At 38.6% G+C, this 19,923-nt stretch overlaps 1 protein-coding gene across 1 annotated transcript in view; it reads right to left on the reverse strand.

Moving 5' to 3' along the window:
• Nucleotides 1–19,923, reverse strand: part of TTC21B (tetratricopeptide repeat domain 21B) — a 397,674-nt gene that overhangs the window by 215,061 nt on the left and 162,690 nt on the right. Inside the window, exons 17-18 of the mRNA XM_053698392.1 lie at nucleotides 8,728–8,838; nucleotides 8,431–8,569 (exon numbers count right to left, since the gene is read on the reverse strand). Coding sequence (XP_053554367.1) covers nucleotides 8,431–8,569; nucleotides 8,728–8,838 — 250 coding nt within the window. The remainder of the gene's footprint in view (nucleotides 1–8,430; nucleotides 8,570–8,727; nucleotides 8,839–19,923) is intronic.

Raw genomic sequence — 19,923 nt, forward strand, 5'->3', positions numbered from 1 at the left:
ACTCTCCTCACATCCCTCTGACATTCACTGCACGCTGAGAGGAAAACCGGGCTCCAACCTGCTGCGGAGCGCATATCAACGTAGAATCTAGCACAAACTTACTTCACCACCTCCATAGGAGGCAAAGTTTGTAAAACTGATTTGTGGGTGTGGTGAGGGGTGTATTTATAGGCATTTTGAGGTTTGGGAAACTTTGCCCCTCCTGGTAGGAATGTATATCCCATACGTCACTAGCTCATGGACTCTTGCTAATTACATGAAAGAAATTAGCCACAGGTAAAGGATATAATTATTTAAACCTAGAAGGGTTAAAAGAAGCACCAAGTTTAGACCATTCCCTAGTAACCATATGAGAGATAGCATTTGGAATAGGAAAAACTTCAGGAGCAACCTCAGAAGTTTTAAAAACAGAATTCAAACGTTTGTTATTCTTGTTATCAAAAGAACTAGATTCCTCAATAACCAAAGTAAACAATACTTCCTTTAATAAAGAACAAATATATTAAATCTTAAAAAGAAAGGTTGATTTATCAATTTCAGACTATGAAGTAGGATCCTCTGAGCCAGAGAAATCCTCATTAGCAGAAGATACTTCAGTATGCTGACGATCAATACAGGTTTCATCAGATATAAATATATAAATATATATGCATATCGATGTGTTTTAAATCAAATTACATTTTCTTATTCTTATTTACTAATAGTCAAATTTCTATGTCTTATTTTAAAGCATGTTTAATTTAGCATCTGTAGTGTTTATTTTTATCTATAGTGTAAAAAATAATTTTTGGAGACCTAACTAATACTAACTAGTGATTTTAAACCAGTGCAGTCAATTTAAGTAACCAAAACTATACATCCCAAACAAAATCAACTGATTGAAAAATAGATTGGCTTACCTTTTAAAATACACAGCAAATTCTATATAAAGGTTATTACAATATATAAGATATTTCAATATGGTAATAAAAATGTGCATGCTGATAAAATTCAAGTTCAGCTGTTTTTTTTTTCCTACTGTACCTACATTGTAAAAAAAACATAATTTATGCTTACCAGATAAATTGCTCTCCTTCTGGATAGGGAGAGTACACGGCTTCATTCCTTACTGTTGGGAAATACCACATCTGGCCACCAGGAGAAGGCAAAGACACCCCAGCCAAAGGCTTAAATATCCATCCCACTTCCTCATTACACCAGTAATTCTGCCGAGGCAAAAGTAGGAGAAACATTAGGGTATAAATGATGCCAGAAGAATAAAATAAATAATAGGGGACCGCCCATAGAATAAACAGGCGGGGGCCGTGAACTCTCCCTATCCGGAAGGAAAGGAATTTATCTGGTAAGCATAAATTATGTTTTCCTTCCTAAGATAGGGAGAGTCAACTGCTTTATTCCTTATTGTTGGGAAAACTATACCCAAGCTCCAGAGGACACTGAATGAATAACGGGATGGAACAAAAAGGAAGAGGCCGACCCTATTCTGAGGGCACCACAGCCTGCAAATCTTTTCTCCTGAAAGCTGCTTTAGCCAAAAACATCAAACTTGTAAAATTTTGAAAAAGTATGTAAGGAGGACTAGGTAGCCGCCTTACAAATATGATCCATAGAGGCCTTGTTCTTAAAAGCCCAAGAGGAAGCCACTGCTCTAGTGGAATGAGCCGTTATCCTCTCAGGATGTCCCGCTGTCTCGTAAGCTAAGCGGATGACACTCCTTAACCAAAAAGATAGGGAAGTTGAAGTAGCCTTCTGCCCCTTACGCTTCCCCGAATAGACAACTAAGAGGAAGATTGTCTAAACTCCTTAGTAGCCTGAAGATAGAACTTCAAGGTGCAAACCACATCCACATTGTGAAGTAAGCATTCCTTCGATGGAGGAGGATTAGGACACAAGGAAGGAACCATAATCTCCTGATTGATGTTGCGATCTGACACAACCTTAGGAAGAAAACCTAATTAAGTACGTAAAACTGCCTTATCTGCATGAAAAATCAGATAAGGGGCTCACATTGCAAAGCAGAGATCTCAGAAACTCTGTGCACAGAGGCAATAGCCATTAAAAAGAGAACCTTGCAAGATAAAAATTTAATGTCAACGGAATGCAGAGGCTCAAATGGAACCTGTTGCAAAACCAGAAGAACAAGATTTAGGCTCCAAGGAGGAGCCCCAAATCTAAACACAGGTATGATCCTAATCAGAGCCTTAACAACATGTCTGGAAGCTCAGCCAGTCTCTTGAGCAATAAAAAAGACCGGGCCGAAAACTGTACCCAAGGAGGAGCCCCAAATCTAAACACAGGTATGATCCTAATCAGAGCCTTAACAACATGTCTGGAAGCTCAGCCAGTCTCTTGTGCAATAAAAAAGACCGGGCCGAAAACTGTAACCTCAGGGAACTAGCAGAAAGACCCTTCTCCAGTCCATTCTGGAGAAAAGATAAGATCCTGGCAACCTTAACTCTGTGCCAGGAAAAACCCCGCTCTTCAAACCAGAATAAGTAGGTCCTCCACACCTTGTGGTAGATTCCCTGAGTAACTGGTTTACGAGCTTGAATATGAGTATCAATGACACTCTCAGAGAAACCTCTCTTGGCTAAGACTAAGCGTTCAATCTCCACACAGTCAGCCTCAGAGAATCTAGATTTTGATAAACAAATGGATCTTGTATCAGCAGGTCTCTGCAACAAGGTAACTTCCACAGAGGAGATAAGGACATCCCCACTAGATCGGCGAACCACGTCCTTCACGGCCATAATGCCGCAATCAGGATTACTGATACCTGCTCCTGCTTGATGTGGGCCACCACTCAAGGTAGAAGCGGTAATGGAGGAAAAAAGATATATGAGTTTGAACCTCCAGGGCACTACTAGTGCATCTATTAGATCCGCTTGGGGATCCTTCAACCTCGACCTATACCTGGGTAGCTTGGTATTGAGACGGGACACCATGAGACCTATCTCCGGCATCCCCCACTTGCTGCATATGTCTGTAAACACCTTGTGATGGAGGATGGAAGGATTGCCTGCTGAGAAAATCCACCTCCCAGTTGTCCACACCCGGAATGTGGATCCACAAGACAAAAGGATGGTGCGTGTACCAGAATATCGTCCAAGTATGGGGCTACTGCAATACTCTGAGTTCTGGCAATGGCTAGAAGAGCTTCCAGAACCTTTGTAAAGATTTTTGGAGCAGTAGCTAGGCCAAACGGAAGGGCTGGTCCAGGAATGCAAACCTCAGAAATTTAAAGTGTTCCCTGTGGATTGGAACATTAAGTTAAGCATCCTTCAGATTTATAGTGGTCATAAACTAGCCTTCCTGAATTAAAGGAAGGATGGACCTAATTGTCTCCATCTTGAAGAAAGAGACACTGAGAAACTTGTTTAAGCACTTTAGGTCTAGAATTGGGCAGAAAGTTCCCTCCTTCTTTGGGAACACGAAAAGGTTTGAATAAAACCCCAAACCTCTTTCTTTGATAGGCACCGGGACAACAACTCTTAAGGAGGATAGATCTCGAACACGCCCTAGAAAGGCAACCCTCTTTTCGTATCTGGAAGACAGATTCGAGAGAAGGAATATGCCCCGTGGTGGATGAGATTTGAAGTCTATCTTGTATCCCTGAGATACCACCTCCAGGACCCACGGATCCTGTACCACCTTGAACCAGGTGTCTGAAAAAAAAGATACAGTCTGCCCCATACACGATCCGATCCCGGAATCGGGGGCCACCCTTTAATACCGATTTGTTTTCGTCAGGCTTCTTATTCTGCTTGGATTTATTCTAGGACTGAGCCGGCTTCCAAGTACTCTTAGGTTGCTCGGGCTTGGAGGAGGATTGTTGTCATTGGGATTTGTCAGAACAAAATGAACAAAAATAAGAAGATTTTCGTCCCTTAGACTTGTTCTTCTTATCTTGTGGTAGGAAGGCAGCCTTGCCTCCAGTAACTATAGAAATAATGGAGTCCAGGCCTGGACCAAATAAAATCTTTCCCTTGAAGGGAAGAGAAAGGAGTCTGGACTAAGAAGTCATATCTTCAGACCAAAACTTCAACCAGAGCGCCTGGCAGGCTAGGACCGCAAAGCCAGAGGCCTTTGCATTTAGGCGAATAATTTGTATGTTCGCATCACAGATAAAAGAATTAGCAATTCTCAGAGCTTTAATTCTGTCTTGAATATCCTCAAGGGGAGACTCCACCTCAATGAGTTCTGACGCGTCGCACCAGTAGATAGCCACTCCGGAAACCACGGCAACTGCAGCCGCCAGTTGAAACGAAAATCCTGTATGTTGAAACATCTTTCTCAGAAATGTTTCCATTTTCTTATCCATCGCCTCGATGAACAAAGAACTATCCTCAAGAGGTATAGTAGTATGTTTAGCAAGCGTAGAGATAGCACCATTCACCTTAGGAATGGAGCCCCACAAATCCAGTTGAGAGTCCGGGACTGGGAACAACTTTTTAAAAGTAGACGAGGGGGGAAAAGGACGGATCAATTCTTTCCCATTCGTTCTTAATAATGTTCACCATCTTAACTGGCATAGGAAAAGTCAAAGGAATTTTCCTGTCTTCGTAAACTCTGTCTAATTTAGGTATCATAGAATCTTCAGGCAGCACATCCTCTGGAACCTCTAACGTAGACAGAACCTACTTTAATAAAAAACGCAAGTGTTAAATTTTAAAATCTAAAGGACAATTTCTCTGCAGCAGGAGGCTTAGACGCTAAGGACTCCGACCCAGAAAGTTCATTCTCTGAAGCTACAGAGGTTAACTCATCATTGGATAACTGGGACATAATAGCTAAATCCGATAAATATTTAGATGACTCCGGGTCAGGAGAGCTATGTTTAACCCCTTAACGACCGAGGACGTGCAGGGTACGTCCTCAAAAAAAAGGCAGTTAACGCCTGAGGACGTACCCTGCACGCCCTCAGTGTGGAAAGCAGCTGGAAGCGATCCTGCTCGCTTCCAGCTGCTTTCCGGTTATTGCAGTGATGCCTCGATATGGAGGCATCCTGCAATAACCTTTTGTAGCCATCCGATGAAGAGAGAGACACTCTGTGGTCCTCTCTGCACCGGAGATCGGTGTCTTTCCTCGTTGGTGGGTGGGAGCCTGTGTGGGAGGCGGCCATCGATGGCCCTGGTGATGTGGAGGGGGGCGGGATCATGGGCGGGGATGGCTGGGGGCGCGCAAAGACGCGCGCACGTGCACGGGGGGGGCGGGCGCGTGCACGGGGAGGGAGCGGGTGGGAACCGCTACACTACAGAAAAAATGTGTCCCAAAATTAAATAAAGTGGGGCAAAAGATGATTAAAAAAATCAGTTAGGTGGTGGGGGTTGGAAGCTACACTACAGAAATTTTTTTTTTTTTTTTTTGCAAACTAAGTACTGGCAGACAGCTGCCAGTACCCAAGATGGCCCCCAATAAGGCAGAGGGGGAGGGTTAGAGAGCTGTTTTGGGGGGGATCAGGGGGTGGGATGTGTCAGGTGGGAAGCTGATCTCTACACTAAAGCTAAAATTAACCCTGCAAGCTCCCTAAAAGCTACCTAATTAACCCCTGCACTGCTAGCCATAATACACGTGTGATGGGCAACAGCATTTAGCGACCTTCTAATTACCAAAAAGCAACGCCAAAGTCATATATGTCTGCTATTTCTGAACAAAGGGGATCCCAGAGAAGCATTTACAACCATTTGTGCCATAATTGCACAAGCTGTTTGTAAATAATTTCAGTGAGAAACCTAAAATTGTGAAAAATGTTACGTTTTTTTTAAGTTGATCGCATTTGGCGGTGAAATGGTGGCATGAAATATACCAAAATGGGCCTAGATCAATACTTGGGGTTGTCTACTACACTACACTAAAGCTAAAATTAACCCTAGAAGCTCCATACATGCTCCCTAATTAACCCCTTCACTGCAGGGTATAATACACGTGTGGTGTGCAGTGGCATTTAGCAGCCTTCTAATTACCAAAAAGCAAAGCCAAAGCCATATATGTCTGCTATTTCTGAACAAAGGGGATCCCAGAGAAGCATTTACAACCATTTATGCTATAATTGCATACGTTGTTTGTAAATAATTTCAGTGAGAAACCTAAAGTTTGTGAATAAAATTGTGAAAAAGTGAACAATTTTTTTTATTTGATCGCATTTGGCGGTGAAATGGTGACATGAAATATACCAAAATGGGCCTAGATCAATACTTTGAGATGTCTTCTAAAAAATATATATATACATGTCAATGGATATTCAGGGATTCCTGAAAGATATTAGTGTTCCAATGTAACTAGCGCTAATTTTGAAAAAAAGTGGTTTGGAAATAGCAAAGTGCTACTTGTATTTATGGCCCTATAACTTGCAAAAAAAGCAAAGAACATCTAAACATTGGGTATTTCTAAACTCAGGAAAAAATTTAGAAACTATTTAGCATGTTTTCTTTTTGGTGGTTGTATATGTGTAACAGATTTTGGGGGTCAAATTTAAAAAAAGTGTGTTTTTTTAATTTTTTCCTCATATTTTATAATTTTTTTTATAGTAAATTATAAGATATGATGAAAATAATGGTATCTTTTGAAAGTCCAATTAATGGCGAGAAAAACGGTATATAATATGTGTGGGTACAGTAAATGAGTAAGAGGAAAATTACAGCTAAACACAAACACCGCAAAAATGTAAAAATAGCCTTGGTCCCAAACGGACAGAAAATGGAAAAGTGCTGTGGTCATTAAAGGGTTAACCTTTCTCTTGCATTTTTAGAGCGAGGTAACGCACTGAGGGCCGCAGACAGCTGTTTGAAACTGTGTGGCAAAGTCCACAGGAAGAAGGCCCCCTCCGGATGGAGAATTAGATGTGCTACGGTGAATTGCATGTGAAGTGGATAATGTAGTAAGGTAGTAACCTCACGGGACGCCGAGTCCTGAGAGGTAGATGGCTCAGAGAGACTAAGAGCCTTAGCAGGCTTGTCTCCCTTCACAGACTTTATAATGGTGTTAATGCATGTGGAACATAATTGAATAGGCGGGAAAACCATGGCCTCCTCACAATATAAAGAGGTATGATTTACTACAGAAGGAGTACCTTCTAACATATCAGAGTCCTCCATAGTTCAAGTTATACCCACAAAACACAAATACATTTTTTTTTTTGTTGTTTTGTTTTTTTATTATAGAAAGCTGCACCTTAATACTCCCAATGGCTGGGGCACTCACCACCTCCTAGACCCAGAAAGTTAACAGAGGAAACGTTATCCTCAGGTTCAAGTCTCAGCCAGAATGGAGGAAATGAACATAGACCACACCCGGTCACATGGAGTGCAAGACAGTACTTCCCTTGTTATTACAAGTACAGCAAGTAACAGGAGCTGTGCAACACTTTCAAAAACGAAAGTATAACTTAAAAGTTAAACCTGTTTATTCCAGCCAAAAACACACAGTTTATCAGCCCAGGAAAGTCACACAAAGCAGCATGTAAATAATTAATACACTGATTAATTAACCACAACTGTTCAATAAACCCCTTCAGAAGATTTTAACCCTTGATCCTATCAAGGTAGCCACACTATGACCCTGTTATAGTGTTTTATGTGTAAAAATGTAAACAATCTTACCTCCAAAATCCATGCTGTTGAACAGAACACAGCCGCTCAAGTGTGACAGTCTTATAGCAGCGCTCCTGACATGGACTTGAGTGAGAGAAAGCAGGCAGTGAAATTCATCAACATTGATTGCTTACAAGCTGTTCGTAGCAGTCTGGATGGTTTCGCAGAAAAACTTTCCCTGCATCTCCAGACTCTAACTTTCATCAATACTCTCACTGAGAGGTTGACATGACTACTTAAAACTCCAGTCCTATGTTAAATGGCAGATACCCTTTTTCAGGACTCTCCGAATCTTCTGACACTTCTCTGCCACCTCCTAACGTGACGAAAGGCAAAGAATGACTGGCGTAATGAAGAAGAGGGAGGGATATTTAAGCCTTTGGCTGGGGTGTCTTTGCCTCCTCCTGGTGGCCAGGTGTTGTATTTCCCCAACAGAAAGGAATAAAGCCGTGAACTCTCTATCTTAGGAAGGAAATAGATTTTAGTGCATTTTATATTTGGACTTACTGTTCATTTTATAATCAAATAAAGCTTTAAACCCTAATCTATGCAAAGATAGTTAATTCTCCAAGGTGTGTATTTTACATATTATGTTCCGGTTGGTTATAACAAAGAACAACGGACAAAACTAGGCCATAATATAATGGTTTCAAATATGACACTTACCCTGTAGTACAGACATTCAGTTATTCAGAACACAGTGCATTTAGCCCCCAAATTTATTAGGTACAATCAGGGTTTTAAACCTGTTGCCACTTGTCAAGTAGGTTGAAAGCACAGAACAGGATAAATGCCATTATGCTAGTAAACACTGACTTTTTCCCCCCAGATAAATTCATACCAGGCTCATGATCTAAAGCTTGCTGAAGTACTTTGGCTGCCTTCTCATACTGCTTTAGCTTCAGCAAAAGTTCAGCCAAATCATAATGAAGAAAGTTCTGTTGGCCACTTTTCAAAGCCGCTTCATAGTAACTGATTGCCTGTTGAGCATAAAAACATTGTTCTATTTCGTGAGAAACAAAAAAAAATAATAATAATAATAATACAGAACAAAACAAACAAACAAAAGAAAACTAAAGACTCAAGCATGCAATAAACAAGAATGAAGCACTAAGTATCATTGATATGACATAGTTACCTTTGAATAGTTATGTGTTTTGATTAGAGCTTTTCCAATTTTACTTGCTAATGAGCCATCCCTTGGGTTCTTTTTTAAGGCCTGCTCATAGGCATCAATAGCTTTTTCAGGCTAAGCCAAAGAAGAAAAATCAGAAATACAAAATTACTGAATGAATTAATGAATGAGTGAAAGAAAGCTGTTTTTCCCGACCTTGACAAAAAAAATAAAAAAAGTTTGTAATTTCTAATAATTGACAACTTTATGTAAAAATTGTGTTCAATTGCTTTAAATCAATTAAAAAAGTAAAATAAAATAAAAATATTAATATTGACCTGATGGAAATGTCAATAATATACCATTTAATAGTGCATTCCGTTTCATTTATATGAGAGCTGCTTTTTGACCAAATGTTTATATCACAGACAATGACAAGTGACAAAATGATTAACACTTATCCTAGGATAAGACTAAAATATAAATACCTAAAATAAAAAATGAATAAAATTTCATAAAGATTTGTTATACTATAAATACTTTATAAAGATTGGGTGGAAGGAAGAAAGCTAGCTGGAAATGAAATATGTAATGTATGAAGAACAGAAAAAAATGACTTTATACCAAAAATAATTATTTAATTATCAGTGTTAGTTAGGTAAAGTCCTTTTACTTTTCTCTTCATAATGTAGCATCATCATCAAATACTACCTCATGATGAGAGAGAGAATATTTAAAGCAACATAAAACTGACTGACTCATTTACAAAAACACAATTTATGCTTACCTGATAAATTCATTTCTTTCATAGTGGCGATAACCCACGATCCTCATTCTTGGGAATTACTCTTCTCTAACACTAGGAGGCAACAAAGATTTGCAAACCCAAGAGCTCTATAAAAAACCCTCCCGCCTCACATATATCTCTGTCCAACGTATAGCCAAGCAAGTGAAGTAAGAAAAAGAAATAAGAGCCAAAAAAATGTGCAGAGAAAAAACTAACCCCAGGAAAAAACAAGGGTGGGGTCTTGTGGACTCTCACCACCATGAAATAAATTAATTTATCAGGTAAATTAAGTTTTCTTTCATACAGGTGATGAGAGTCCATGATCCTTACTCTTGGGAACTAATAGCCAAGCTGTGGAGTCCACAAAAAATAACATAAAGGGATGGATTTAAAAACATCTTGTTTCACTGAGAAAATAAATCCACAACAATATTATTGTAATATTATTATTTTTTTAAATGCGCTTAAAATAAGTAAACAGGGCGAATAAATCAAACTGAGACAACTGCCTGAAGAATGTTTCTACCAAAGGCTGCTTCAGAAGAAGCAAAAACATCAAAATGGTAGAATTTAGTAAAAGTATGCAAAGAAGACCAAGTAGCTGCCCTGCAAATCTGAAAAACTGAAGCCTCATTCATGAAAGCCCAAGAAGGGGCAACTGATCTAGTAGAATGAGCAGTAATCCGCTGCGGCAGATGCTGATCTGTCTCCAAATAAGCTCTGTGAATCAAAAGTTTTTTTGTTTGTTTTTTTTTAAATAATATTTTTATTGAGAACATAAGAAAGTACATACAAGTAAGTAATGCAGGTACATGTTAAACTTTACAGCAGTATATTAATTCTGTTACATACACAGGTCCTCATTTTTTCCCCCCAAAATATAACAGTATTGGTCACTCTTGGACCAGATCTATAAATTCGGTGTACAGACATGGGGTACTATAGAGCACTAGAACGATCAAGATTTGTGTTAGCATAATAAAATGGAATAATAATTTTAACAAAATGCGAACTGCATTCTTTGAAAAGTAAAGTACATAATAAGGTAGGATATGATAAAATAAAGGCCATATCTGGACAGTTAGTATACAATTGTGATATCTGCACTTCATAGGCATATGTTTTGTAGATAGGTTGGTATTGCATATGGAAATTAGAAAGAGAAGAATTTGCTGTACGGAACTCCAAATCTAAGTAATAAAAATAACTATGCTACGACGTTGTTAACATATTCTTATGTACCACACTGGTATTATATGCAATATGTTAATTACCTACATGGATGTCATTAGGATATGTGGTCCCATGCTAAGGTCTAGACTTAGCATATTTAAATTTCTTCCACGGCCACGGCCGCAAGGAGGAACTTGTCATCAAGTCAAGATTGTAATGCATATAGGTGAGACATCATCTTATTTAGTGTCTTTCCAGGGATCCCCCCCAAAAAAACGCAAGAAACATGTTCACAAACAGTATAGCAATATCTGACGTTCTTATTGCCTATTCTAGGTACCTAAGATAAAAAAAAAAAAAAAAAAAAAAAAAAAGAACAAACAAACTAGAAGTTTGTCTAAAATCTTTAGTGGCATTAACATAATATTTCAATGGCCTAACAACATTCAGAGAATGCAAAGATCTTTTAGAAGCATTCTTAGAATAAGGACACAAAGGAGGAACAACAATCTCTCTGCTAAATTTGTCTGAAGAAACAACCTTAAGCAAAAAAATTAAATGACGTTGAAATACACTGCCTTATCCTGATGAAAAATCAGATAAGGAGGTGCACAAGAAAGAGCAGACAACTCAAACTTTTCTAGCAGAAGAAATAGCCAAAAGAAACACTTTCCAAGAAAGTAGTTTAATGTCCAATTTATGCATAAGTTCAAAAGAAGAAGCCTGCAATACCCTTAAAGTGAATGTAAATTTTCCAACTATTCAAGGCTCCTAATACTTCGATTACACTTGCTGACTTAAACCGCCAAATTTAAAAAAAATATATATATAAATAATTTATAATATATTTGATATACAAACGTTGCTCCATCCGGCACTTCCTTGTTTTGCAGAGTGTGACATATAGAGCGGTCCCACCAGCTCTATACGTACCTCTGAAGCGCGCACACATGGAGCCCTTAATTTGCGCATGTGTGAAAAACTTTGGATTTGGAAACGCATGCGCAGATTAAGTCACAGACACTTAATGTTCGCAATCGTGAAATTCAGATATATTTACACTGCGCATGCGTTGACATACAATATCCTCAAAGCGCAACAGAGTATTCAATGAATGTATCCATTCATTGAATACTATTTAGTCAGCAAACGCAGCCGAGAAATAGCAATCTATGTCCGGAAATAGAGTAAATTGAGTATTTGGTCTTTTAGCGCATGTGCGTCTCATGGACGTGCATCGCTTCTGAATCTCGGGATTAGTTGCCAACTCATGCGCAGAAGCAGCGCATGACGTTGCAAAAAAGGGGTTGAACGCCCGGGGGCGAAAAGCGGATTGGCAATCGCGATTGTCAATCAATTCAGAAAAAAGAGGGACAAAATGGCGGGCGGAGGAATCCCGGCTCCAAAAATGAGGTAAAAAAGTATATATTTGGATTTAGAAGGGAAAAAAAAAAAGATGAATTAAAGTCCACCTTATTTGTTGTACTTGATAATATGAGGATAAGCGATACTGTTGACTTTACATGCACTTTAACACTAGGTTAAGATTCGATGGAGGAGAAATAGGCTTGAAAACAGGTTTGATACGACCCAAAGCCTGAACAAAACAATGAACATCAGGAAGATTAGCAATCTTTCTTTGCCTCCTCCTAGTGGTAGAGAAGATTAATTCTGAAGATTAAGGATTGTGGACTCTCACAACCTGTATGAAAGAAACAACTCAACTGAGGTGATTGTGTTTCATGTTAATATAGAAAAAGCCAGAGCGTTTACAAAAAGATAAAGATACCCTTAGCAACCTCCCAAGTTCTAATCACATTAAGGGTCAGATTACAAGCAGAGCAGTATTTAATGCTCCCGTTCAAGCGCTAACTCCACTAGAAGTACGTTTTTTGCATCTTTCGAGTAGCTCTCGTATTACAAGTTGAAAGTAAACTCTTGTTTTTACTCGCTCGCTAACCCGATGTGCATAAAAAGTTGAACTTAGAATATCGTTAGCGCAATAACATTCTCCATAGGAGTCAATAGAGCAAAAAAAGGGTGGAAAGAAACCTAATACCCTACTTGTGCGCAAACCTGATTGCATATTCTCAAATGCGCTAACCAGACAAGAACATATGAATCAAAAGAACACATCTGATTGGCTATGGAAAATAGGTAATTTTAAATGTGGTAAAAGATGATGCAATCCTTGTTCAAACATTGCACAAGGGGTTGTTTTATCTCCAGTGCAGATAATAGGAAGTATTCTATTAATTGTTATGCTAACTGTGGTACCACATTTGTTGTTTATTTGCTAACTTGCAATTTATGCAAATGTAAGTATGTAGTTTAAACCTCACAAGAAGATAGAAAAAGGTATGCAGAACACACAAAAGATGTGAAGAATTATGAATCAGCACAGCAATAGCACACCACTTCAATAGTTTTCACTTGACTAATACAGCAGCTATGTCTATTCAAATAATAAGACAAGGCTATTATTCCACTTAGAGGAGGTAACAAATACAAAATATTAGACAAAAAAACATAATTTATGTAAGAATTTACCTGATAAATTCATTTATTTCATATTGGCAAGAGTCCATGAGCTAGTGACGTATGGGATATACAATCCTACCAGGAGGGGCAAAGTTTTCCAAACCTCAAAATGCCTATAAATACACCCCTCACCACACCCACAATTCAGTTTTAACGAATAGCCAAGTAGTGAGGTGATAAAGAAAGGAGTAAAAAGCATCAACAAAGGAATTTGGAAATAATTGTGCTTTATACAAAAAAAATCATAACCACCATAAAAAGGGTGGGCCTCATGGACTCTTGTCAATATGAAATAAATGAATTTATCAGGTAAGATCTTACATAAATTATGTTTTCTTTCATGTAATTGGCAAGAGTCCATGAGCTAGTGATGTATGGGATGTCAATACCCAAGATGTGGAACTCCACGCAAGAGTCACTAGAGAGGGAGGGATAAAAATAAACAACAGCCAAATGCTGAAAAATAATCCACAACCCAAAAATATAAATTAATATCATGAAGAAAAGAAAAAACTTAAAACATCAGCAGAAGAATCAAACTGAAACAGCTGCCTGAAGAACTTTTCTACCAAAAACTGCTTCAGAAGAGGCAAATACATCAAAACAGTAGAATTTAGTAAATGTATGCAAAGAGGACCAAGTCGCTGCTTTGCAAATCTGATCAACTGAAGCTTCATTCTTAAAAGCCCACAAAGTGGAGACTGATCTAGTAGAATGAGCTGTAATTCTCTGAGGCGGGGCTTGACCCGACTCCAAATAAGCTTGATGAATCAAAAGCTTTAACCAAGAGGCCAAGGAAATAGCAGAGGCCTTCTGACCTTTCTTAGGACCAGAAAATATAACAAATAGACTAGAAGTCTTCCAGAAATAGTAGCTTCAACATAATATTTCAAAGCTCTCACCACATCCAAAGAATATAAGGATCTTTCCAAAGAATTCTTAGGATTAGGACACAAGGAAGGGACAACAATTTCTCTACTAATGTTGTTAGAATTCACAACCTTAGGTAAAAATTCAAATGAAGTCCGCAAAACCGCCTTATCCTGATGAAAAATCAGAAAAGGAGATTCACAACAAAGAGCAGAATGCTCAGAAACTCTTCTAGCAGAAGAGATAGCCAAAAGGAACAACACTTTCCAAGAAAGTAGTTTAATATCCAAAGAATGCATAAGCTCAAAAGGAGGAGCATGCAACGCCTTCAAAACAAAATTAAGACTACAAGGAGGAGAAATTGATTTAATGATAGGCTTAATACGAACTAAAGCCTGTACAAAACAGTGAATATCAGGAAGATTAGCAATCTTTCTGTGAAATAAAACAGAAAGAGCAGAGATTTGTCCCTTCAAGGAACTTGCAGACAAACCCCTATCCAAACCATCCTGGAGAAACTGTAAATTCTAGGAATTCTAAAAGAATGCCAAGAGAATTTATGAGAAAACCACCATGAAAAGTCTTCCAAACTTGATAATAAATCTTCCTAGAGACAGATTTACGAGCTTGTAACATAGTATTAATTACTGAGTCAGAGAAACCTCTATGACTTAGTACTAAGCGTTCAATTTCCATACCTTCAAATTTAATCATTTGAGATCCTGATGGAAAAACGGACCTTGAGACAGTAGGTCCGGCCTTAACGGAAGTGGCCAAGGTTGGCAACTGGACATCCAAACAAGATCTGCATACCAAAACCTGTGAGGCCATGCTGGAGCCACCAGCAACACAAATGATTGTTCCATGATGATCTTGGAGATCACTCTTGTAAGAAGAACTAGAGGCGGGAAGATAACACCAAGGAAGTGTCAGTGCATCTACTGCTTCCGCATTAAAATCCCTGGACCTGGACAGGTATCTGGGAAGTTTCTTGTTTAGATGAGAAGCCATCAGATCTATTTCTGGAAGACCCCACATCTGAACAATCTGAGAAAACACATCCGGATGGAGACACCACTCCCCTGGATGTAAAGTCTGATGGCTGAGATAATCCACTTCCCAGTCCAGGTTGGCCTAACAAAAAAGAGGCCCCTTGAACTAAACACTGGTGATTTAACCACCATGTCAGAGAGTGTCGAACATTGGGATTTAAGGATATTAATTGTGATATCTTTGTATAATCCCTGCACCATTGATTCAGCATGCAAAGCTGGAGAGGTCTCATGCGAAAACGAGCAAAAGGAATCGCGTCCGATGCTGCAGTCATGAGGACTAAAACTTCCATGCAAATAGCCACTGAAGGGAATGACTGAGACTGAAGGTGCCGACATGCTGCAACCAATTGCAAACATCTCTTGTCTGTTAGAGACAGAGTCATGGACACTGAATCTATGTGGAAACCTAAAAAAGTGACCCTTGTCTGAGGAATCAAAAAACTTTTTGGTAAATTGATCCTCCAACCATGTTTTCGAAGAAACAACACTAGTTGATTCGTGTGAGATTCTGCAGAACGTAAAGACTGAGCTAGTATCAAGATATCGTCCAAATAAGGAAACAACGCAATACCCTGTTCTCTGATTACAGAGAGTAGGGCACCTAGAACCTTTGAAAAGATTCTTGGAGCTGTTGCTAGGCCAAATGGAAGAGCAACAAATTGGTAATGCTTGTCTAGAAAAGAGAATATCAGGAACTGATAATGTTCTGGATGAATCAGAATATGAAGGTATGCATCCTGCAAGTCTATTGTAGACATATAATGTCCTTGCTGAACAAAAGGCAGAATAGTCCTTATAGTCACCATCTTGAAAGTTGGTACTCTTACATAGCGATTCAAAATTTTCAGATCCAGAACTGGTCTGAATGAATTTTCTTTCTTTGGGACAATGAATAGATTTGAATAAAACCCCAGACCTTGTTCCTGAAAAGGAACCGGCATGATTACCCCTGAAACCTCCAGATCTAAAAGACACTTCAGGAAAGCCTGGGCTTTTACTGGATTCACTGGGATGCGTGAGAGAAAAACATCTTCTCACAGGAGGTCTTACTCTGAATCCTATTCGGTACCCCTGAGAGACAATGCTCTGAATCCATTGATTTTGGACAGAATTTGCCCAAACATCCTTGAAAAACCTTAATCTCCCCCCCTACCAGCTGAGCTGGAATGAGGGCCGCACCTTCATGGGGACTTAGGGGCTGACTTTGGTTTCTAAAAACGGCTTGGATTTATTCCAATTTGAGGAAGGCTTCCAATTGGAAACAGATTCCTTGGGGGAAGGATTAGGTTTTTGTTCCTTATTTTGATGAAAGGAACGAAAACGATTAGAAGCCTTAGATTTACCCTTAGGTTTTTTATCCTGAGGTAAAAAAAACTCCCTTCCCCCCAGTAACAGTTGAAATAATAGAATCCAACTGAGAGCCAAATAAATTATTACCTTGGAAAGAAAGAGATAGTAATCTAGACTTAGATGTCATATCAGCATTCCAAGATTTAAGCCACAAAGCTCTTCTAGGTAAAAAAGCTAAAGACATGGATCTAACATCAATTTTGATAATATCAAAAATAGCATCACAAATAAAATGATTAGCATGTTGCAGTAAATGAACAATGCTATATAAGTCAGAATCCAATTCTTGTTGCGCTAAATTCTCCAACCAAAAGGTTTAAGCAGCTGCAACATCAGCCAAAGAAATTGCAGGTCTAAATATAAATAGGCTTTCCTTAGATAAGATTCAAGCTTCCTATCTAAAGGATCTTTAAAGGAAGTACTGTCTTCCATAGGAATAGTGGTTCGTTTAGCAAGAGTAGAAATAGCATCAGGAATAGGAAAAACCTCTGGAGTAACCACAGGAGGTTTAAAAACAGAATTTAAACGTTTACTGGTTTTAATATCATGAGGACTAGCTTCCTCAATATCCAAAGTAATTAACACTTCTTTTAACAAAGAACGCAAATACTCAATTTTAAATAAATAAGTAGATTTGTCAGTGTCAATCACTGAGGAAGAATCTTCTGAATCAAAAAGATCCTCATCAGAGGTGGATAATTCATTATGTTGTCGGTCATTTGAAATTTCATCAACTTTATGAGAAGTTTTAAAAGACCTCTTACGCTTATTAGAAGGTGGAAATGCAGACAAAGCCTTCTGAATAGAATCAGTAACAAATTCTTTAAAATTCATAGGTATATCATGTACATTAGAAGTTGAAGGAACTGCCACCGGCAATGTACTATTACTGATGGACACACTATCTGCATGTAAAAGTTTATCATGACAACTAATACAAATGACATTAGGAGATATAATCTCCACAATTTTACAACAAATGCACTTAGCTTTGGTAGAACCGATGTCAAGTTCCAGCAGATACTTCTGAGGCAGGATCAGATTGAGACATCTTGCAGAATGTAAAAGAAAAAAACAACATATAAAACAAAATTATCAGTTTCCTTATACAACAGTTTCAGGAATGGGAAAAAATGCAAATAGCATAGCCCTCTGACATAGAAAAAGGCAAGAGGCAAAAGTAATGGGGCAATAAATAATGAAAAAAGTTTGGCGCCAAGAATGACGCACAACGTAACTGAAATTTTTTTTTGCCGCCAACCATGTCCGGAATTGACACACTCGCATCACTAACGACGCAACCCTGTGTGAAACCTCTGCATCAATTACGACGCCGGAAATTACGAACTTGCGTCAACGGACGTGCCTTTTGTGCCAAAAAATTCTCGCACCAGGAAGACCGCAATAAAGTGTAGCATTTGGCGCACCCCGAACCTAAGTCAGCCCGCAATTTGAAACAAAGTAGTCAATTGAAAAAAAGACTAAACCCCAGGTAAGAAAAATATTTCTTAATATTAACTTTCCCCAAATATTAAACTGACAATCTGCAAAAGGAAATACATGAACCTGACTCATGGCAAATATAAGTACAATACATATATTTAGAACTTTATATAAATGCATAAAGTGCCAAACCATAGCTGAGGTGTCTTAAGAAATAAAAACATACTTACCAAAAGACACCCATCCACATATAGCAGATAGCCAAACCAGTACTGAAACAGTTATCAGTAGAGGTAATGGTATATGAGAGTATATCGTCGATCTGAAAAGGGAGGTAGGAGATGAATCTCTACGACCGATAACAGAGAACCTATGAAAAGACCCCCGTTAGGAAAATCATTGCATTCAATAGGTGATATTCTCCACGTTCCTCTGACATTCGCTGTACTCAGAGGAATCTGGCTTCAAAATGCTGAGAAGCGCATGTCAACGTAGAAATCTTAGCACAAACTTACTTCACCACCTCCATAGGAGGCAAAGTTTGTAAAACTGAATTGTGGGTGTGGTGAGGGGTGCATTTATAGGCATTTTGAGGTTTGGGAAACTTTGCCCCTCATGGACTCTTGCTAATTACATGAAAGAAAGAGCTTTATTGGATGTTAAAGCCAAAGTATCCAGAGGGAATGAACAGAGAGTGTGACATTTATTATTTTATTGATGATTGAAATGAGCTCTCTTGTACTCTGTTCAAGCAATCCTTAGTCTCATTTAGACATCATAATTTATGATAGAATATGTAACAGGATTAAATATGCAGATGACAGTAGGAAATAATTTATCTGAAAATGATTACTGTGTATAACCTCATACCTTTATTGCTACTTAAAGAAAATGATAATATTTATATCTGCAATTATTAAGTAAGATCTATTGTTATAATTTACTTCCTAGAATGAGCTGTCTAATAATGTTTACTATGTTTTTAACTTGTTTGTTTTTAATGGTGTATTATATTGGTGAAAAGGTTAAAGAGCCATATAAATAGAGCTGTATGCTCAGCAATGATTCAGTCTATGAATAAGCGCCACAAGGGAGCGCAAAACTCAGACAGTTACCCTCTGTTTGGCCACCATGTCTGGTTATGGATTTTACTTTAAAAAGTTGTAATAAATGCTGTTTTTATATTTCCTACACACCTGGTAGCGCCTGCATTTTTTTGGTTTTGTGTCATATTGTGTGCGGCTTGATCTACTGCTGCTACTGCACTCCCTTCCCTCCCACCCCAGTCATTCGACCGAATTAAAGGAGAGAAAGGAAGTAACAAGGTGCAGGGGTGTGTGAAGTTTATAACATAATAACACCCTGTCTAATGAACAGGGCGGGCCGTGGACTCATCGTGTCTAGAAAGAAATACATTTATCAGGTAAGCATAAATTTTGTTTTCTTTCTAATGACACAATGAGTCCACGGATCATCTAATTACTAATGGGTATCAATACCCAAGCTGAGTATACAGATGATAAGGGAGGGACAAGACAGGGAACCTAAACGGAAGGCACCACTGCTTGAAGAAACTTTCTCCCAAAAGTGGCCTCAGCTGATGCAAAAGTGTCAAATTTATAGAACTTTGAAAAAGTGTGAAGAGAGGACCAAGTTGCAGCCTTGCAAATCTGTTCCATAGAAGCTTCATTTTTTAATGCCCATGAGGAAGCAACAGCCCTCGTGAAATGAGCCGTAACTCTCTCTGGAGGTTGCTGTCCAGCAGTTTCATAGGCAGTCTTCTGCATTGTTTGTGGTTTTCTATGGAAAACGTAAGGGACAGAAAGCTACGGCTACTTCTCTTGCTTTGTGGCTGAAGAGTATCATACGTATCATACACCAGATCTGTATGATATTCTTCAGCCAAAAAGCAAGAGAAGAAGCCGTAGCTTTCTGTCCCTTACGTTTTCCATAGAAAACCACAAACAATGCAGAAGACTGACGAAAATCCTTAGTCGCTTG

This window comes from Bombina bombina, chromosome 1 (genome assembly GCF_027579735.1).
Source record: "Bombina bombina isolate aBomBom1 chromosome 1, aBomBom1.pri, whole genome shotgun sequence".
NCBI classification, from domain to species: Eukaryota; Metazoa; Chordata; class Amphibia; order Anura; family Bombinatoridae; genus Bombina; species Bombina bombina.